This window comes from Pan paniscus, chromosome 1, assembly GCF_029289425.2.
Source record: "Pan paniscus chromosome 1, NHGRI_mPanPan1-v2.0_pri, whole genome shotgun sequence".
Lineage (NCBI taxonomy): Eukaryota > Metazoa > Chordata > Mammalia > Primates > Hominidae > Pan > Pan paniscus.
The window spans coordinates 217,116,067-217,138,245 of NC_073249.2; the positions used below are offsets into that span (position 1 = coordinate 217,116,067).

General features: G+C 47.6%; 1 protein-coding gene across 4 annotated transcripts in view; it reads left to right on the forward strand.

Moving 5' to 3' along the window:
* The first annotated feature begins 6,217 nt into the window (after positions 1 to 6,217).
* EXOSC10 (exosome component 10) overlaps positions 6,218 to 22,179 on the forward strand; it is a 35,214-nt gene continuing 19,252 nt past the window's right edge. For 3 of the 4 annotated variants that reach the window (XM_008975615.3, XM_063594693.1, XM_063594694.1), the window contains exons 1-9: positions 6,241 to 6,424; positions 8,000 to 8,136; positions 10,286 to 10,409; positions 14,572 to 14,676; positions 17,134 to 17,299; positions 17,613 to 17,727; positions 20,091 to 20,166; positions 20,379 to 20,489; positions 20,699 to 20,842. In XM_008975615.3, the coding sequence (XP_008973863.3) occupies positions 6,242 to 6,424; positions 8,000 to 8,136; positions 10,286 to 10,409; positions 14,572 to 14,676; positions 17,134 to 17,299; positions 17,613 to 17,727; positions 20,091 to 20,166; positions 20,379 to 20,489; positions 20,699 to 20,842 (1,161 nt within the window). In that variant the 5' untranslated portion in view covers position 6,241. Of the gene's footprint in view, positions 6,425 to 7,999; positions 8,137 to 10,285; positions 10,410 to 14,571; positions 14,677 to 17,133; positions 17,300 to 17,612; positions 17,728 to 20,090; positions 20,167 to 20,378; positions 20,490 to 20,698; positions 20,843 to 22,179 lie in introns of all 4 variants that reach the window. The other variant, XM_008975616.3, reaches the window with a different exon arrangement.

A 22,179-nucleotide genomic window follows, 5' to 3' on the forward strand; every position in this document is an offset into this window, starting at 1 on the left:
GAGTATTATCTGAGTGGTGTTTTTTGTTTTTGTTTTTGTTGGAGACTGGGTCTCGCTCTGTCACCCAGGCTGAACTGCAGTGGCACAGTCATGGCTCACTGCAGCCTCAGCCCCCTGGGCTCAGGTGATCTTCCCGCCTCAGCCTCCCAATTAGCTGGGACTGCAGATGCGCACCCCCCCCCCCAGCTAATATTTGTATATTGGGGGAAATTCACCCTCGATATTTCACATAGGTTCTTTTCTATATTCCCTAAGTGTCAGCCGGTCTGAGAAATAAAGGGACAGAGTACAAAAGAGAAATTTTAAAGCTGGGTGTCCAGGGGAGACATCACATGTTGGCAGGTTCCATGATGCCCCCCTGAGCCATAAAACCAGCAAGTTTTTATTAGTGATTTTCAAAAGGGGAGGGAGTGTACGAATAGGGTGTGGGTCACAGAGATCACGTGCTTCACAAGGTAATAGAATATCACAAGGCAATGGAGGCAGGGCAAGATCACAGGACCGGGGCAAAATTAATATTGCTAACGAAGTTTCAGGCACGCTTTGTCATTGATAACATCTTATCAGGAGACAGGGTTTGAGAGCAGACAACCGGTCTGACCAAAATTTATTAGGCGGGAATTTCCTCGTCCTAATAAGCCTGGGAGCGCTACGGGAGACTGGGGCTTATTTCATCCCTACAGCTTTCACCATAAAAGACGGCCACCCCCGAAGCAGCCATTTCAGAGGCCTACCCTCAGGGATGCATTCTTTTTCTCAGGGATGTTCCTTGCTGAGAAAAATAATTTAGCGATATTTCTCCCATTTGCTTTTGAAAGAAGAGAAATATGGCTCTGTTTTGCCCGGCTCACCGGCGGTCAGAGTTTAAGGTTATCTCTCTCGTTCGCTGAACATTGCTGTTATTCTGTTCTTTTTTCAAGGTGCCCAGATTTCATATTGTTCAAACACACATGCTCTACCAACAATTTGTGCAGTTAACGCAATCATCACAGGGTCCTGAGGCGACATACATCCTCATCAGCTTATGAAGATGATGGGATTCAGAGATTAAAGTAAAGACAGGCATAGGAAATCACAAGGGTATTGATTGGGGAAGTGATAAGTGTCCATGAAATCTTCATAATCTATGTTCAGAGATTGCAGTAAAGACAGGCGTAAGAAATTATAAAAGTATTAATTTGGGGAACTAATAAATGTCCATGAAATCGTCACAATTTATGTTATTCTGTCATGGCTTCAGCCAGTCCCTCCATTCAGGGTTCCTGACTTCCCGCAACATTTTTTGTAGACAATGGGGTTTTGCCATCTTTCCCAGGCTGGTCTTGAACTCCTGGACTCAAGCAATCTGCCCCCCTCAGCCTCCCAGAGAAGCCACTGTGCCCAGCCCTGAGTGGTGTTTTTAAAAGGCAACTGGTGGCCAGGTGCAGTGGCTCACACCTGTAATCCCAGCACTTTGGGAGGCTGAGGCAGTTGGATCACCTGAGGTCAGGAGTTGGAGAGCAGCCTGGCCAACGTGGCCAAACCCCGTCTCTGCTAAAAATACAAAAGTTAGCCAGGTGTGGTGGCATACACCTGTAATCCCAGCTACTGGGGAGGCTGAGGCAGGAGAATTGCCTGAACCTGGGAGGCGGAGGTTGCAGTGAGACAAGATTGCACCACTATGCTCCAGCCTGGGCAACAGCAGGACTCCGTTTCAAAAAAAAAAAAGGCCGGGCATGGTGGCAGGTGCCTGTAATCCCAGCTACTCAGGAGGCTAAGGCAGGAGAATCACTTGAACCGGGCAGCAAAGGTTGCAGTGAGCCGAGATTGCACCACTGCACTCCAGCCTGGGTGACAGAGCAAGACTGTTTCCAAAAAAAAAGGTGAATTTAAATCTCAATGGTGATACTAATAACAGTTCTAACACTCACAGCTAGAAAGTCACATACCTACTTGGATTTTCTGTTACAGTCCTAAACCATGTATCACCTATTTGCTCCAGAAAATATGGTCACCATAACTTTCTTGGCTCCAGATGAAATAACTCTCAGTGACTACAGTGATGTTACCATTCATGAACGACAAAGGTGTGAGAATGATAAAGGCAGGAAAATGGTGGCCATCAGTGATAAAGATATATTCTTTAGGATATAAGAGTCTGGATTAAGGTCTTTGGTGAATCCGATAGGTTTTAAGTTATATCTAAGCAAAGCCTTCTGGGTGTGTTGAGACAAATTATCAAAGGCAGAGGAGGAGCTAGTGGAGGCCTTTCAATACAGTTTAGTCCAGCCAGGCATGGCAGCTCATGCCTGTAACCCCAACACTTTGAGAAGCTAAGGTGAGAGGATTGCTTGAATCTAGGAGTTTGAGACCAGCCTGGGAAACATAGTGAGACCCTGCCTCTACAAAAAATAAAAAAATTCGTTGGGCATGGTGGCATGGGCCCAGTCTACCCTGGATGCTGAGGCCAGAGGATTGTTTGAACCCAGGAGTTCAAGCTTACAGTAAGCTATGATTGTGCCACTGCACTCCAGCCTGGATGACAGAGACCCTATCTCTAAAAATAAATACATAAACAAGGATGAAGATCTTTATGATGATCCACTTAATTAATAGTAAATATATTTTCCTTATAATTTTCTTAATTTATTGTAAGAATACAATACATACACACAATATGTGTCAGTTGACCGTTTGTTATTGGTAAGGCCTTTGGTCAACAGGAGGCTATTAGTTAAGTTTTGGGGGAGTTAAAAGCTATATGTGGATTTTCGACTGCTCAAAGGGATGGGAGCCCCTAATCACCAGATGTTAACAAGTTAACTGTATTTTTTCTTTTTTTTTTTTTTGGAGACAAGGTCTGGCACTATCACCCAGGCTGGGGGGCAGTGGTGCAATCTCAGCTTACTGCAACCTCCACCTCCCGGGCACGAGTTGTCCTCCCACCTCAGCCTCCTGAGTAGCTGGGACTACAGGTGCATGCCATCACACTCGGCTAATTTTTGTATTTTCTGTAGAGACTGATTCTTGCCATGTTGTCCAGGCTGATCTCAAACTGGTGAGCTCAGGCCATCCTCCCACCTCAGCCTCCCAAAGTGCTAAGATTACATGTGTGAGCCACTGCGCCCAGCCAGTTGTATTTTTTAAGAATCAAGGCTGAGGCCGGGCATGGTGGCTTATGCCTATAATCCCAGCACTTTGGGAGGCCGAGGCGGGTGGACCACGAGGTCAGGAGTTTGAGAGTAGCCTTGCCCACATGGTGAAACCCCATCTCTTACTTAAAAATGCAAAATTAGCTGGGCGTGGTGGTGCACGCCTGTAACCCCAGCTACTCAGGAGGCTTGAGGCAGGAGAATCACTTGAACCCAGGAGGCGGAGGTTGCAGTGAGCCAAGATCGTGCCATTGCACTCCAGCCTGGGCAATAGAGTGAGACTTCATCTCAAAAAAAAAAAAAAACAAGAATCAAGGCTGTAGTGTCAACTTACTAAGTTTCAAATATCAACTCCATCTCATAGTACCTTTGTGACCTTGGATAAGTTATGTAGATTCTCTCTGCTTGTCTCCTCTGAAAGTGTGGGTAAGCCCTACCTTGTGAGGCTGTCTGAAAGACAAGGTAATCCATGGAGGAGCATTTAGCACAGCCTGACATGTGGTATTAGGTTGAACCACGTGAAATAGGTCCTCAAAAATACTAAATGAACTAGGCGTTTGTCCTGCCAGAGTACCTGTGTACCTGAAGCACACACACGGAAAAAGTGAAAAGCAAGTATTCTCTTAACTGGATATGCTGAACATTTATTGAAGACTTAATGGGTGGAATGAATTGTATTAAGGGCATCCCATCTCTAATTTCAGGAGAGTGAATCTATCTCTTGAGCTGCCTGATAATTCGGTGCCTCCCTCACAAGAGCTCTTCCAGGAGTTCACTTCACAAATGTGTACTGAGTTCCCACTCTGTGTTAACCAGAATGGTTCCAGCGATGTCTGCAGGAAACAACGTCTGCTTGGAGGAGTTCAGAGGGTACTGGAGGGAGGAAGCACAGTTGGAGCTAGACGCTTTCTTCAGGAGCTTACCTGTAAAGGGCAAGAGAGAGGTGATGGCAGTTGGAAGGAGATGTGGGAGCCAGTGTTTTTTCCTTTTCTCTTTTAGTTGGGAAAGATGTCAGTGTACTTGTAGGCTGTTAGGAATGAACCAATAGAGAGGGAAAAGATAGATCTGGGGGGCAGGGGAGGTGTCATTAATTGCAGGAGTCAAGACCAAATGGGTGAGGGGAACACAACCAGCCAGAGCTTGGGAGGAGGTGACTTTAAATATGAGGCTGGGCCGGGCACAGTGGTTCCTGCCTGTAATCCCAGTGAGGTGGGAGGACGGCTTCAGCCCAGGAGTTCGAGACCAGGTTGGTAAGATGCAGTCTAAATAATTAAGCCAGGCGCTGGTGGCACACACCTGTAATCCCAGCACTTCGGGAGGCCAAAGCAGGTGGATCACTTGAGGTCAGGAGTTCAAGACCAGCCTGGCCAACATGGTGAAACCCCATCTCTACTAAAAATACAAAAAAAAAAAAAAAAATTAGCCGGGCATTGTGGCACACGCCTGTAATCCCAGCTACTTGAACCCAGGAAGCGGAGGTTGCAGTGAGCTGAGATTGCACCACTGCACTCCAGCCTGGGCAGCAGAGTGAGACTCTGTCTCAAAAAAAATAAATAAATAAACAGGGCAGGCACGGTGGCTCCGCCTGTAATCCCAGCACTCTGGGAGGTCGAGGCGGGAGGATCACAAGGTCAGGAGTTCGAGACCAGCCTGGCCAATATGATGAAACCCCGTTTCTACTAAAAATACAAAAAAAATTAGCCGAGCGTGGTGGTGCGTGTCTGTAATCCTAGCTACTCGGGAGGCTGAGGCAAGAGAATTCGTTGAACCCGGGAGGCAGGAGGTTGCAGTGAGCCAAGATTGCGTCACTGCACTCCAGCCTGGGCAACAGAGTGAGACTCCATCTCAAAAAAAATAAAAATAAAAATAGGCTGCACGCTGATGACTCGTATCTGTAATCCCAGCACTTTGGGAGAGCAAGAGTGAAACTTTGTCCCAAAAACATGGTTTTTTTTGTTTGTTTGTGACAAGGTCTCACTCTGTTGCCCAGGCTGGAATGCAGTGGTTCGATCTCGGCTCACTGTAACCTCCACCTCCCGGGCTCAAGCCTCAGCCTCCCCAGTAGCTGGGATTACAGGCATGTGCCACCACGCCCAACTAATTTTTGTATTTTTAGTATAGACAGGGTTTCACCTCCAGCCTGGGCAACAGAGTGAGACTCCATCTCAAAAAAAATAAAAATAAAAATAGGCTGCACGCTGATGACTCGTATCTGTAATCCCAGCACTTTGGGAGAGCAAGAGTGAAACTTTGTCCCAAAAACATGGTTTTTTTTGTTTGTTTGTGACAAGGTCTCACTCTGTTGCCCAGGCTGGAATGCAGTGGTTCGATCTCGGCTCACTGTAACCTCCACCTCCCGGGCTCAAGCCTCAGCCTCCCCAGTAGCTGGGATTACAGGCATGTGCCACCACGCCCAACTAATTTTTGTATTTTTAGTATAGACAGGGTTTCACCATGTTGGCCAGGCTGGTCTCCAACTCCCGACCTCAGGTGATCCACCCGCCTCGGCCTCCTAAAGTGCTGGGATTACAGGTGTGAGTCACGGCGCCCAGCCTCAAAAACATAACCTTAAAAAGAAATTTTTGAGACAGGGTTTCATCCTGTCACCCCGGCTGGAGTGCAGTGGAGCCTCCACCTCCTCGGCTCAAGCAACCATCCCACCTCAGCCTCCCGAGCAGCTGGGACTACAGATGCGCACCACCACGCCCGGTAATCCCGGTTTGTTTTTTTTTTTAATTTTTTAAATAAACACGAGGATAAGCGGGGCTCGTGGCCCTCGCCTGGGGTCCCAGCTACTTCGCAGGCTAAGGTGGGAGGATCTCTTGAGCCCAAGAGTTCGAAACCAGATTAGGCAAACCTCGTGTCAAAAATATATGTGATAGTCAGGTCCTCCAGGCCGCACCCTCGATCACAGGGTTGTTGGGATGATACAATATGAGGTAAAAGAACGTGAAATTCACGCCAGAGCGCTCGAAAGTGCCACCCTAATCGCAGGCTTCCCAACCTAATCGCAGGGGCCCCAGCCTAATCGCAGGCTTCCCAACCTAATCGCAGGCGCCCCACCCCAATCGCAGGCTCCCCACACTATAAGCGCCGCTTCGACCTGGCGCATGCGTGGTGCGCACGCGTCCCGTCTCCTCGGCCGACAAGCTCTCGCGAGACGAGCCGTGCAGGCTGAAAAAATGGCGCCACCCAGTACCCGGGAGCCCAGGGTCCTGTCGGCGACCAGCGCGACCAAATCCGACGGAGAGATGGTGCTGCCAGGCTTCCCGGACGCCGACAGCTTTGTGAAGGTAAGTTCGCGGGGCCTCGGGGGTACCAGGAGTCGCCCGCGGCCGCCGAAAGCCGACCGGGCCCTCTGGGCAGCCAATGCCCGCCCGCCCTAGTGGAGCCCGAGCGAGGGTCGCGGGGCCCCTGTCCGCGCTGGGCGCAGACTCTCCTGCACCCTCCGGGGATGGGGCCTCGGAAACGGACACTGAGGGGCGTCCTGCTTGCGAGCTTAAGTCCATGGAGGCCCAAATGTGGAAAGCCATCTCGCATCCTGGGAAAGGCTTCCTTGCCACCCAGACGTCCCTAGCCCTTGCGACGTCGCGCTCGCCACGCCCTAGCCACCCGACCAGCTCTCCGCAGGGGCTCGGCTGTTTCGCGCTCCCCACACTTGCCTGGAGTTGTCTCCTCCCGCGGCCAGTATGGCCCTTCTCTTCCTCTGTTTCTGAAGTCCAGTCCTACATAATTTTTAACCCTGAGTTAAATGTCACCTGTTAAAGCCCCATTGCACGTTTATTAGTAACTCCTGGAAGGTATACAGAGCGTTCACTTAAGATCTTTGTATAACTTAGCTTAAATATGAGCAAACGTACAACTAGGCTTAAGGTGTGCATAGCTCTTACAAAGCCATGAAACTAAAATAATTTGTAAATTAACCCTATAAATTTACAGAAATTCCACTAACGTTGTATCTTATCTAATTTGCTGTTAGCTAATGCTATTGATTCATTAACATGGCTCTCAATAGTTCCTGGACCACTAACTGTGGTCCTGGTTGTGTGGCGGTCATGCTCATAAGCTACCATGTTCCCCTCCGTGACTTAATTTCCCACCTCCTTTCTCTGCTTTTTTCTTGGGAAATGTTTATTCACAAAACTCACAATGACGTTATTAGGCCTTCACATGATCAGCCATCATTTATGTCACTTCACGGTTTTTTTTTCGTTACCTCACAACAGTTAAAGTAGAGAACCACTTGACACTAACTGAACAATAAACACAAATCCAGTTTTAGATAGTAGCTGTTATAAATTTGTCGTCCAAGGATCTAGGATAAGCTTGTATTGTTTTTAGATGCTCATCCAGATGAAAACACAAAAAACAAATTCCTGTAGAAAGCTCTTGGATCTGAACTTGAGTCGTAATAATAACAGTTATGTGCCAAGAACTGTCCTAAGTGCTTTTATTAGCTTATTCATTCTGTCCTCACAAAAACTCTGTGGTGCAGGCCCTTTTTATTTTTCCTGTTTCTCAGAGGAGAACACTAAAGTCCAAATAAAGCAATCACTTGTCCAAGATCTCAGTTAATACGTAGCAGAGTCAAGATTCAACCCCAAAATTCAAAATTTTTGTGAATATTAATCAGATTATATACGTATGTATTCTGTCTCTCAACTCTCCCAAGAATATAAGCTCCAAACTTGGTTTCCTGTTCAGTATTGTATTCTCAGGGCCTAGATTAGATTGGGGTTTGGCACTAAATGAGTACTTTTTTTGATGGATGAAGAGTAGATACCTTGTATACAATAGATCAAAAAAATGACATACCAAATGAATGGGGATCCATGTGTAAACATGCCATCTTTTCTTGTTTTTGACAGTTTGCTCTTGGGTCTGTGGTGGCAGTCACCAAGGCATCTGGGGGCCTACCACAGTTTGGCGATGAGTATGATTTTTACCGAAGTTTTCCTGGCTTCCAAGCATTTTGCGAAACACAGGGAGACAGGTTGCTTCAGTGGTAAGTACTGTATTTTGTTTTCTTGTGTTAGTGAAAAGAAATGAAAACAAGTAGATAAATTTTTCCTGAAATTTATTTTTCCTTAAACATTTTCTGTGGTATGAAGAGCTATAAAATGTGAAAATTGAAGCAATGGATTTTGATTAGGGAAATATTACTTGGTATATTTTTAGTTTAGCCTTTAAAAAATGTATTGACTTTTGTACTGAAAAAATATATTGACTTTTGTACAAATCTTTTTTAATTAAATGGGACGTGAACACTTAGAGCCAAGATTCTTTTTTTTTTTTTTGAGACGGAGTCTCACTCTATTGCCCAGGCTGGAGTGCGGTGGCATGATCTCGGCTCACTGCAAGCTCCGCCTCCCGGGTTCACGCTATTCTCCTGCCTCAGCCTCCTGAGTAGCTGGGACTACAGGTGCCCGTCAACACGACCAGCTAATTTTTTGTATTTTTAGTAGAGACAGGGTTTCAACATGTTAGCCAGGATGGTCTCGATCTCCTGACCTCGTGATCCATCTGCCTCGGCCTCCCAAAGTGCTGGGATTACAGGCGTGAGCCACCGTGCCTGGCCAGATCCAAGATTCTTTCCCGCAACTTGTAGAGTAGCAGGTATTTTTATTTTTATTTTTATTTTTTTTGAGATGGAGTCTCGCTCCATCACCCAGGCTGGAGTGCATTGGCTCAATCTCGGCTCACTGCAACCTGCGCCTCCCAGGTTCAAGTGATTCTCCTGCCTCAGCCTCCCGAGTAGCTGGGATTATAGGTGTACACCACCACGACCAGCTTTTTTTTTTTGTTGGGGGCGTGGTACGGAGTCTTGCTCTGTCGCCCAGGCTGAAGTGCTGTGGCGTGATCTCGGCTCGCAGCAACCTCCACCTCCCAAGATCAAGCGATTCTTGTGCCTCAGCCTCCCCAGTAGCTGGGATAACAGGCATGTACGACCATTCCCGGCTAATTTTTGTATTTTTAGTAGAGGAGGTTTCACCATGTTGGCCAGGCTGGTCTCGAACTCCTGACCTTGTGATCCACCCACCTCGGCCTCCCATAGTGTTGGGATTACAGGTATAAGCCACTGCGCCTAGCCAATTTTTTGTATTTTTAGTAGAGATGGGGTTTCACCATGTTGGCCGGGCTGGTCTCGAAGTCGTGACCACCCCTGAAGTGCTAGGATTACAGGTGTGAGCCACTGCGCCCAGCTAGGGTGCAAGTTTTATTGGTTTCATCAAAAAGTATTGGGGGCCAGACATGGCGGCTCATGCCTGTAATCCTAGTGCTTTGGGAGGCCGAGGCAGAAGGATCGCTTGAGCCCAGGAGTTCAAGACCAGCCTGGGCAACGTAGGGAGACTCCATCCCTACAAAAAATTTTTAAAGTAGCTGGGAGTGGTGGTGCGCCACTCCCAAGTCGCAGCTACTTGGGAGGCTGAGGTGGGAGTATCACTTGAGCCCAGGAGTTCGAGGCTACAGGGAGCTGTGATTGTACTGCTGCATTCCAGCCTGGGTAACAGAGCAAGACCCTGTCTCTTTAAAAAAAAAAAAAAGGAAGGAAGGAAGGAAGGAAGGAAGGAAGGAAAGAAAAAGGCTGGGCTCATGGCTCACACCTGTAATCTCAGAACTTTGGGAGGCCGAGGCAGGTGGATCACTTCAGGTCAAGAGTTCGAGACCAGCCTGGCCAACGTGGTGAAACGTCATCTTTACTAAAAATACAAAAATTAGCCAGACCTGGTGGCGTGTGCCTATAATCCCAGCTACTCAGGAGGCTGAGGCACAAGAATCGCTTGAATCCGGGAGGCGGAGGCAGGCAGATCATTTTGGGTCAGGAGTTCGAGACCAGCCTGGCCAACATGGCGAAACCTCGTCTTTACTAAAAATACAAAAATTAACCAGACCTGTTGGCATGTGCCTATAATCCCAGCTACTCAGGAGGCTGAGACACGAGAATCGCTTGAACCCGGGAGGTTGAGGTTGCAGAGAGCCAAGATCATGCTACTGAACTCCAGCCTGGGCAACAGAGCAAGACTGTCTCAAAAAAAAAAAAAAAAAGATGTGTTGGGAACAGTCTGAGCCACATCATTTGAACATTCTCTCTCACAGAATGTAAACAAGTGAAATAAAAATCTACCAGCTAACCTTGGTTTTCCTTTCCTTAGCATGAGCAGAGTAATGCAGTACCATGGGTGTCGCAGCAACATTAAGGATCGAAGTAAAGTGACTGAGCTGGAAGACAAGTTTGATTTACTAGTTGATGCCAATGATGTAATTCTGGAGAGAGTGGTGAGTATTTTCCCTTACTCTTTTTTTTGTTTTGTTTTTGAGACGGACTCTCGCTCTGTCGCCCAGGCTGGAGTGCAGTGATGCGATCTCGACTCACTGCAAGCTCTGCCTCCCGGGTTCACAACACTCTCCTGCCTCAGCCTCCCGAGTAGCTGGGACTACAGGCACCCGCCACCACACCTGGCTAATTTTTTTTGTATTTTTAGTAGAGACGGGGTTTCACCGTGTTAGCCAGGATGGTCTCGATCTCCTGACCTCGTGATCCGCCCGCCTCAGCCTCCCAGAATGCTGGGATTACAGGCGTGAGCCACCACACCCGGCCTTCCCTTACTCTTATGGTAACTAACAAAGAGCTTTGTATTATTAAAATATACGGATAGACAGAGCAACCCAGTCACCTTAGAAAATGAAAAGGAAATAAGCTTAACATTTCTTATAATAACATTCCCTTCTAATAGTTGGTATATTTTTTCTAAAAAATAATTACAGTTGTTTTAAAAATATTACTGCCCCATGGAAGCTTCTTTTTTTTTTTTTTTTGAGACGGAGTCTTGCTCGGTTGCCCAGGCTGGAGTGCAGTGGGGCGATGTCGGTTCACTGCAACCTCCACCTCCCAGGTTCAAGCGATTCTCCTGCCTCAGCCTCCGGAGTAGCTGGGATTACAGGCACCCACCACTATTCCTGGCTAATTTTTGTATTTTTAGTAGAGACATCGTTTCGTCATATTAGCCAGGCTGGTCTCAAACTCCTGACTTCAAGTGATCTGCCTGTCTTGGCCTCCCAAAGTGCTGGGATTACAGGCGTGAGCCACCTCACCGAGCCTGAAAGCCTGTTTTTAAAGTGCCTTATTCCAGCCAGGTGTGGTGGCTCACACCTACAATCCCAGAACATTGGGAGGCCAAGGCGGGTGATCACCTGAGGTCAGGAGTTCGAGACCAGTCTGGCCAACATGGTGAAACCCCGTCTCTACTAAAATAATAAAAACTAGCCGGGCCATGGTGGCGCACACCTGTCATTCCAGCTATTCAGGAGGCTGAGGCAGGAGAATCGCTTGAACCCGGGAGGCCAAGGTTGCAGTGAGCCGAGATCATGCCACTGCACTCCAGCCTGGATGAGAGTGAGACTCCGTCTCAAAAAAAAAAAAAAAAAAAAAAAGAGGTGGCCTGGCATGGTGGCTCACGCCTATAATCCCAGCACTTTGGGAGGCCGAGGTGGGTGGATCCACCTACCCGAGGTCAGGGGTTCAGGAGCAGCCTGGCTGACGTGGTAAAACACCGTCTCTACTAAAAATACAAAAAATTAGCTGAGTGTTGTGGTGGGCACTTGTAATCCCAGCTACTCAGGAGGCTGAGGCAGGAGAATCGCTTGAACTCGTGAGGCAGAGGTTGCAGTGAGCCAAGATTGCACCATTGCACTCCAGCCTGGGCATCAAGAGTGAAACGCCATCTCAAAAAAAAGAAAAGTTAAAGTGCCTTATTCTGGCCAGGGTCAGTGGCTCACTCCTGTAATCCTAGCACTGTAGGAGGCCGAGGTAAGAGGATTGCTTGAGCTCAGGAGTTCCAGAACCAGCCTGGGCAACATAGTGAGACCTTGTCTTTATTTAAAATTAATAAATAAATAAAGTGCCTTATTCTGAATCTATCTTCCAGATCTGCAAACTCTGTTTTTATTTTTTTGGATACTGAAGTCTTGCTCTGTCACCCAGGCTGGAGTGCAGTGGTGCAACCATAGCTCACTGCAACCTTGAACTCCTGGGCTCAAGCGATCCTCCCACCACAGCCTCCCAAGTAGCTGGGACTGCAGGTGTGCACCACCACGTCTGGCTAAATTTTTCTTTATTTTATAGAGACAGTGTCTTGCTGTGTTGCCCAGGCTGGTCTTGAACTCCTCAAACAATCCTGGCCTCAAACAATCCCCCCCCCCACCTCAGCCTCCTTAGTCACTAGGATTACAGGCATGAGCCACTGTGCCTGACAAGATTTGCAAATTCTATTTGTGTTGCAAAAGAAGAGGCATTTATATCACCCAATCAAAATTTAGTTTATTTGTACTGTTACTCAAAATCTACTGAACCCCCCAGCTCACAGGATTGGAAGGAGATGTGTATTATTCTGTCTTGCTTACTATCTATTTATGCCTAATTCTATGGCAGAACATTATTTCCACAGAAATACATAGAGATCATGGAAAACAAATCTGACTTCAACCATCTGACAGTCCTGAAAATATTTAAATCATGCCCTCCTGTCCCATGAAGTCATCTCTTCCCTAGTCTAAATGCCTACAAATCTTTCAGCAGTTTCTGGTGTATTGTGATTTCAAGTCCTGCCATAATCCTATGTGTCACCTGGTTGTGCCTCTGTTAGTAGTGCCCAAGCTGATATTTCACGTCTGCTTTAAAGTGCAAAATAGATGAGGACTCCCTGCAGTCTCATTCTAAATAGTGTACTTCTATATTTAATGTATGCAGTCCAGGGACTTCTTAGTTATTTTAGTGGCCACATTACACTGTTAAATCATATTAGAATTTTCAGCCCAATTCAGAGCTTTAAAGAGTCAATCGAGTATTGGGCGTGGGTAATTACTGTCCTACCTGCCTTTGAGCAAATAATGCATTAATTACTTGGCATGACATACTAATCACCTTTATTGATCAACTTTGTAAAATTTTTATTTTTTTATTGACAAAAATTGTATAGGTGATCATTTACAATTGGTTATGTCTCAATAAACCTATATTATAAGTCAAAAATGCATTTAATACACCTCACTTACCAAACAGCTTAACTGAACCTGCTTTAAATGTGCTCAGAAAACTTCCATTAGTCTACAGTTGAGCAAAATCTTACACAAAGCCTATTTTTATAATACAGTGTTGAATATTCATCTCATGTAATTCAAGTAGCGTTGAATACACTCCTGAAAGTGAAAAACAGGTTGTGGCCGGGCACAGTAGCTCATGCCTGTAATCCTAGCATTTTGGGAGGCCAAGGCAGGTGGATCACTTGAGGTCAGGAGTTCAAGACCAGCTTGGTCAACATAGTGAAACCCCATCTCTACTAAAAAATACAAAAATTAGCTGGGCGTGGTGGCGTGCACCTGTAGTCCCAGATACTCGGGAGGCTGAGGCATGAGAATTGCTTGAACCCAGGAGGCGAAGACTGCAGCAAGCTGAGATTGGACCACTGCACTCCAGCCTGGGCAACAGAGTGAGACTCCCTCTCAAAAAAAAAAAAAAGAAAAACAGGGCCAGGCACAGTGGCTTACGCCTGTAATCCTAGCACTTTGGGAGGCCGAGGCAGGCAGATCACAAGGTCAAGAGCTCGAGACCATCCTGGCCAACCTGGTGAAACCCTGTCTCTACTAAAAATACAAAAATTAGCTGGGCGTGGTGGTGCATGCCTGTAGTCCCAACTACTTGGGAGGCTGAGGCAGGAGAATCGCTTGAACCCGGGAGGCAGGTTGCAATTAGCTGAGATCACGCCATTACACTCCAGCCTGGCAACAGAGCAAGACTCTGTCTCAAAAAAGAAAAAAGAAAAACAGGTTGTAAGTGTACTTGAAATATGGATTCTACTAAATGCAAATCACTTTCACACCATTGTAAACTCAAAAACTTATAAGTCAAACTGTCATACGTTGGGGACCATCTATATATTTATCACATACAACTTGATGTTTTGATACATACATTGATCTGTTCTTATATATGTATATTTTCTTACACAAATGTCTCTGAATACCAATCTCTTTAAAATGTTAGGTAATTAGGTGGGGCACGGTGGCTCACGCCTTTAATCCCAGCATTTTGGGAGGCTCAGGCGGGCGGATCACTTGAGGTCAGGAGTTCGAGACCAGCCTGGCCAACCGGGTGAAACCCCATCTCTACTAAAAATAAAAAATTAGCCAGGTATGGTGGTGCACACCTGTAATCCCAGCTACTCGGGAGGCTGAGGCAGGAGAATCGCTTGAACCCTGGAGGCAGAGGTTGCAGTGAGCCCAATTCAGAACTGTAAAGAGTTGCAGTGAGCCAAGATCGCGCCACTGCACTCCAGCCTGGGTGACAGAGTGATACTCCATGTTAAATAAATAAAATGTTAGGTAGTTAACTCTGCTAACCTCAAAAGGAAAAATGCTTAACCAGTACCTCTTCTACTCTTAGGGTATTTTACTGGATGAAGCCTCAGGTGTAAACAAGAATCAACAGCCTGTCCTCCCTGCCGGCTTGCAGGTCCCCAAAACGGTAGTGTCCAGCTGGAACCGTAAGGTGAGGGCTTTTCAGATTAACTAGAGCTCTTGACGTCAGCTTCATAACAGGGATTTTGCTCATTCTAACATGCATTTCTGTTCTAATTTATTAGAGAACTGGCCACTGTCTCCTTTAGTTTGTTCTCATAAACATACACAAACTAATTACACCCTCTTCTTCTCTTTCTGGAGACCTCTACATGCACATACATTCTTTTTTTTTTTTTTTTTAATTTATTTATTTTTATTGATCATTCTTGGGTGTTTCTCACAGAGGGGGATTTGGCAGGGTCATAGGACAATAGTGGAGGGAGGGTCAGCAGATAAACAAGTGAACAAAGGTCTCTGGTTTTCCTATGCAGAGGACCCTGCGGCCTTCCGTAGTGTTTGTGTCCCTGGGTACTTGAGATTAGGGAGTGGTGATGACTCTTAACGAGCATGCTGCCTTCAAGCATCTGTTTAACAAAGCACATCTTGCACCACCCTTAATCCATTTAACCCTGAGTGGACACAGCACATGTTTCAGAGAGCACAGAGTTGGGGGTAAGGTCACCAATCAACAGGATCACAAGGCAGAAGAATTTTTCCTAGTACAGAACAAAATGAAAAGTCTCCCGTGTCTACCTCCCTCTACACAGACATGGCAACCATCCGATCTCTCAATCCCTTCCCCGCCTTTCCCCCGCTTCTATTCCACAAAACCGCCATTGTCATCATGGCCCATTCCCAATGAGCTGCCGGGTACACCTCCCAGACGGGGCGGTGGCCTGGCAGAGGGGCTCCTCACTTCCCAGTAGGGGCGGCCGGGCAGAGTCGCCCCTCATCTCCCGGACCGGGCGGCTGGCCGGGCGGGGGGCTGACCCCCCCACCTCCTTCCCGGACCGGGCGGCTGGCCGGGCAGAGGGGCTCCTCACTTCCCAGTAGGGGCGGCCGGGCAGAGGCGCCCCTCACCTCCCGGACGGGGCGGCTGGCCGGGCAGGGGGGCTGACCCCCCCACCTCCCTCCCGGACGGGGCGGCTGGCCGGGCAGAGGGGCTCCTCACTTCCCAGTAGGGGCGGCCGGGCAGAGGCGCCCCTCACCTCCCGGACGGGGCGGCTGGCCGGGCGGGGGGCTGACCCCCCCACCTCCCTCCCGGTCGGGGCGGTTGGCCTGGCGGGGGGCTGACGCCCCCACCTCCCTCCCGGATGGGGCGGCTGGCCAGGCAGAGGGGCTCCTCACTTCCCAGTAGGGGCGGCCGGGCAGAGGCGCCCCTCACCTCCCAGACGGGGCGGCTGGCCGGGCGGGGGGCTGACCCCCCCACCTCCGTCCCGGTCGGGGCGGCTGGCCTGGCAGGGGGCTGACCCCGCCACCTCCCTCCCGGACGGGGCGACTGGCCGGGCGGGGGGCTGACTCCCCCACCTCCCTCCCGGATGGGGCGGCTGGCCAGGCGGGGGGCTGACCCCCCCACCTCCCTCCCGGATGGGGTGGCTGGCCGGGCGGGGGGCTGACCCCCCCCACCTCCTTCCCGGACGGGGCGGCTGGCTGGGCAGAGGGGCTCCTCACTTCCCAGTAGGGGCGGCCAGGCAGAGGCGCCCCTCACCTCCCAGACGGGGCGGCTGGCCGGGCAGGGGGCTGACCCCCCGACCTCCCTCCCGGACGGGGCGGCTGGCCTGGTGGGGGCTGACCCCCACCTCCCTCCTGGATGGGGTGGCTGCCGGGCAGAGACGCTCCTCACTTCCCAGACGGGGTGGCTGCCGGGCGGAGGGGCTCCTCACTTCTCATATGGGGTGGTTGCCAGGCGGAGGGTCTCCTCACTTCTCAGACGGGGCGGCTGGGCAGAGATGCTCCTCACCTCCCAGACGGGGTCGCGGCCGGGTAGAGGCGCTCCTCACTTCCCAGACGGGGCGGCGGGGCAGAGGCGCTCCCCACATCTCAGACGATGGGCGGCTGGGCAGAGACGCTCCTCACTTCCTAGATGGGATGGTGGCCGGGAAGAGGCGCTCCTCACTTCCTAGATGGGATGGCGGCCGGGCAGAGACGCTCCTCACTTTCCAGACTGGGTAGCCAGGCAGAGGGGCTCCTCACGTCCCAGATGATGGGCGGCCAGGCAGAGACGCTCCTCACTTCCCAGACGGGGTGGCGGCCGGGCAGAGGCTGCAATCTCGGCACTTTGGGAGGCCAAGGCAGGCGGCATGCTTCGCCGGGTGGTCAGAGCTATTCGCCCATAGTCCGTAGCCGAGAGCCGGGGCTGCTCGGCTCTCCGTCCCGGGGGGCCGGGGCCGGGCTGGAGGCGTGCGAGCCTCTCACCGCCGCCTCCCAGCGCAGCCACCCGAGCCGCCGCCGCCGCCGCCTCCCTCCATGGCTGCCACACATACATTCTTAAATGAATGAATGACCTTTGCGATGTTCTTGTCTCCTCGGAAGTCATAAATTGGAATTTACTTTTCTAATTCATCAAGTTGCTGTGTTATAAAGTATTTGTATTCATTGATCATAGGCAGCAGAATATGGCAAAAAAGCAAAATCTGAAACTTTCCGGCTGCTTCATGCAAAAAATATCATCCGACCTCAGCTCAAGTTTCGAGAGAAGATTGACAATTCCAACACACCATTTCTTCCTAAAATCTTCATCAAACCCAATGCTCAGAAACCTCTCCCTCAAGGTAAATAGTGCATACTTTGCCTGTGTTTGATGCAAAAACCAGGAAGGGTGTACAGGTCTCTCTTCCACCCTCCTTTGTTCAAAGGGAGCCCAGTTCAGCTATTCCAGAGGCTGAAGTGGGAGGATCACTTGAGCCCAGGAGGTCAAAGCTACAGTCAGCTGTGATTGTGCCACCACACTTCAGCCTGGGGGACAGAACATGACCCTGTCTCAAAAAAAAAAAGCCAAAAAACAAAGGGAACCAGTTTACCCCTGTGTAATTAGAAAAGACATGAATGTGCTAATGATGTTTTTGTCACTGCTGGGATCCCCAGCTCTCTCTAAGGAAAGGCGAGAACGCCCACAGGATCGTCCTGAGGACTTGGACGTCCCCCCTGCACTGGCTGATTTCATCCATCAGCAGAGAACCCAGCAGGTTGAGCAAGACATGTAAGTGTTGGCCTGTGTCTGACTTTCTGCCGTGAGTACTTACCTTTTTGCCACATTTTCACTTTTGTGGAGTATATACATGAAAACAATCTGAGGAGCAGTGATTTCCTCCTTACACCCCAACCTGGGCCTTAGCAATAAAACCTGCTGTTTGTGTTCACAAAGGGCCTACACAGCATTGCCTCATGTAAACCTCACTGCAGTCCTGAGAAGTAGCACTTGCTCTCATTCCCATTTTATAGATGTAAAACACGAAGGCTGGGCGCGGTGGCTTACGCCTGTAATCCCAGCAGTTTGGGAGGCTGATACTGGTGGATCACCTGAGGTCAGGAGTTCGAGACCAGCCTGGCCAACATGGTGAAACCCCATCTCTACTGAAAATACAAAAATTAGCCAGGCGAGGTGGTGTGTGCCTGTAATCCCAGCTACTCGGGAGGCTGAGGCAGGAGAATTGCTTGAACTTGGGAAGTGGAGGTTGCAGTGAGCCAAGATGGCATCACTGCACTCCAGCCTGAGTGATAGAGTAAGACTCCATCTCAAAAAAAAAAAAAAAAAAGATGTAAAAGCAAAATTAGAGATGCAGACTTCTTGTAGAGTTGGAACTTCTTTGAGACAGGGTCTTGCTCTGTCGCCCAGACTGGAGTGTGGTGGCATGAACACAGCTCACTACAGCCTTTACCTCCTGGGCTCAAGTGATCCTCCTGCCTCTGCCTCCCAAGTAGCTGTGACCACAGGCATGAGCCATCATGCACAGCTAATTTTTGTATTTTCTGTATGCCCAGTCTGGTCTTGAATTTCTGGCCTCAGCCATCCTCCCAACCTGCCCTCCCAAAGGGTTGGGGGTTGGGATTACAGGCATGAACCACTGTGCCTGGCCAGAGCTGGCCCGTTTTCTTTCTTTCTTTCTTTTTTTCTTTTTTTTTTTTTGAGACGGAGTTTCGCTCTTGTTGCTCAGGCTGGAGTACAATGGCGCGATCTCAGCTGACTGCAGCCTCTGCCTCCTGAGTTCAAATGATTCTCCTGCCTCAGCCTCCCAAGTAGCTGGGATTATTATAGGCATGTGCCACCACACCTGGCTAATTTTGTATCTTTTTTTTTTTTTTTTTTTAGTAGAGACAGGGTTTCATCATGTTGGTCAGGCTGGTCTCGAACTCCTGACTTCAGTTGATCCACCCTCCTTGGCCTCCCAAAGTGCTGGGATTACAGGCCCGAGCCACCGCACCCAGCCCCATGTTTTCTTAAATTTGTCTTTCCTCCATACTATACTGCTCTGCCTTTCTTATTAGGATTCAAATAGTAGGTAAGGCTCACTTTTTTTTTTTTTTTTTTTTTTTTAGTTTTGCTCTGTCACCCAGGCTGGGTGCCGTAGTGCAATCATAGCTCACTGTAGCCTTGAACCCTGGGGCTCAAGCAATCCCCCTGCCTCAGCCTCCCTAGTAGCTGGGACTACAGGCACACATCACTGTACCTGGCTTGTTTTTTAATTTTAGTTTTTATTTTTGTAAACACAGGGTCTTTCTGTGTTGCCCAGGCTGCCTGAAACTCCTGGCCTCAAGCAGTCCTCCTGCCTCGACTTTCCAGAGTTCTGGGATTACAAGCATGTGCCACCGTGCTCAGCCCAAGGCTCATTTATGAATTTAGTAAAGAAAAGGCATTTTTTACTGGCAATATAAGCATCTTGGAAAAACTTCACTTAAAATAGACAAATGGACTTTGCCTTTAATATAATGCAAAAAGGTGATAAAAATTTGGTTAGTATTGGCCTTTGCCTCACATAGAGCCAGAGTCTGTCTGGGCATTCATGCCTTTAGCCCCAGCTCTGCAATGTGAGGCCACAAGCTAAGTGCTGGAGAAATAAAGGCCATGAAAGGCAGCCCTGCCCTCCTGGGCTACCGTGATCCTCAAGGAACTCACCACAAGTTGAGGATTTTTATACAGATTTCTTAGGATCAGAAAAAATACAACATTAAGCTCTTGGCCAACTGCAATATTTGCTTCATCCTTACTTTACAGATTTGTTATTTCAAACTGCAAGAATGACATATTTCTCATTTTGGTATTATCCACAATATCAACTGTACAGTACTTTGCAAATAAGTACTCAAATCTTTATAAAGCTGCTTGGGTCTCCAGCTCTCTAAAGAAATTAATAGACTTAATTATCATATTTTAAGAGTGAGCAAATATCATCTGATTTATTATTTGTACTTGAATTACTGAAATAATGAAGCTCTTTGTAAAGGGAAGATATTTTCACAGTGGTCTTTTCTCATTTGTTTTTACAGATTGGATAAAAGGCATTATTTTTCCCTTGAATCATGGAATTAATCAGAATGATTTCTCTTTTTGTTTTATTTACTCAGGTTTGCACATCCTTATCAATATGAACTAAATCACTTTACCCCAGCAGATTCAGTGCTTCAAAAGCCACAACCCCAGGTTAGTACCCAGCCTTAGTTTAAAGGTGCCGTGTAGTAGCCCAAGAGGAATCAAATAAGTAGATTCATTGATGCAATTTTGACTTTCCTTGAAGATCTTTAAGGTAGAAAGTTACAGTTTTGGGTCATTTCTCAAACTTGTAGTCCACTTTGTACTTTACTGGGGGATGATTTCTATATTCCTCCCTTTTTCTTACTATTCTCTTGATCCAGTTATACAGACCTATAGAAGAGACACCATGCCATTTCATATCCTCCCTGGATGAACTCGTGGAACTCAACGAAAAGCTCTTGAATTGTCAGGAATTTGCAGTCGACTTGGAGGTATCTTATAAATGACCCTGGGTAAAATTTTTACATTTTTCTGTGAGTTCACCTGTTGGAGAAGTATAAAGTTGATACTAATTGTAATTTTTTTTTGGTAAAAAATTAATCATATAACTTAGCTTTGTAGCTGACTTTTCAAAATCAGTAAAGGAAAGTCTAATATAATCTTTGTTTTTCCTCTTCTCCCCTCCTTCTGTGGGGTTTAGCACCACTCTTACAGGAGCTTCCTGGGACTGACCTGCCTGATGCAAATTTCCACTCGGACGGAAGACTTCATCATTGACACCCTCGAGCTTCGAAGTGACATGTACATTCTCAATGAGAGCCTCACAGACCCAGCCATCGTTAAGGTCAGCCAGCCTTTTGTAACTCATGCATGTGAGCTCATACAAGATTTTTAGTGCTTTTCAGTGTACTGTTTCATTATTTCAACCTAGACCAGTCAAGTTGGGAGGAATCATGTCATTTCCTAACTAGGGTACCGTGCTAAATGGCTTTTGTTTCTAAATCCCTGTTAGAACAGCTAAGACTTAGCTTGTTACCGCCCAGAAAAATGTTAAATCATTTTAATGACTACTGCAGTGAGCCCCAGCCATCAAGATTGTTTGGACTTAATGACTGTACTGAAGCTACTAGAGCTGCTTTCATGTGTCTCATTGGTTGATAACAGTTTCAGACTTCAAGCGTATGGAGTCAGGAGTGTAGAAAGCTGTGACTGAAGACAAAAGAAACATTTAAAACTGCATATATCCTTTCAAAAAACCAGCTCCTGGATTCATTAATTTTTTGAAGGGTTTTTTGTGTCTCTATTTCCTTCAGTTCTGCTCTGATTTTAGTTATTTCTTGCCTTCTGCTAGCTTTTGAATGTGTTTGCTCTTGCTTTTCTAGTTCTTTTAATTGTGATGTTAGGGTGTCAGTTTTGGATCTTTCCTGCTTTCTATTGTGGGCATTTAGTGCTATAAATTTCCCTCTACGCACTGCTTTGAATGTGTCCCAGAGATTCTGGTACATTGTGTCTTTGTTCTCGCTGGTTTCAAAGAACATCTTTATTTCTGCCTTCATTTCGTTATGTACCCAGTAGTCATTCAGGAGCAGGTTGTTCAGTTTCCATGTAGTTGAGCGGTTTTGAGTGAGTTTCTTAATCCTGAGTTCTAGTTTGATTGCACTGTGGTCTGAGAGATAGTTTGTTATAATTTCTGTTATTTTACATCTGCTGAAGGGAGCTTTACTTCCAACTATGTGGTCAGTTTTGGAATTGATAGACCGCTAGCAAGACTAATAAAGAAAAAAAGAAGAATCAAATAGATGCAATAAAAAATAATAAAGGGGATATCACCACTGATCCCACAGAAATACAAACTACCATCAGAGATTACTACAAACACCTCTATGCAAATAAACTAGAAAATCTAGAAGAAATGGATAAATTCCTCGACACATACACTCTTCCAAGACTAAACCAGGAAGAAGTTGAATCTCTGAATAGACCAATAACAGGAGCTGAAATTGTGGCAATAATCAATAGCTTACCAACCAAAAAGAGTCCAGGACCAGATGGATTCACAGCCGAATTCTACCAGAGGTACAAGGAGGAACTGGTACCATTCCTTCTGAAACTATTCCAATCAATAGAAAAAGAGGGAATCCGCCCTAACTCATTTTATGAGGCCAGCATCATCCTGATACC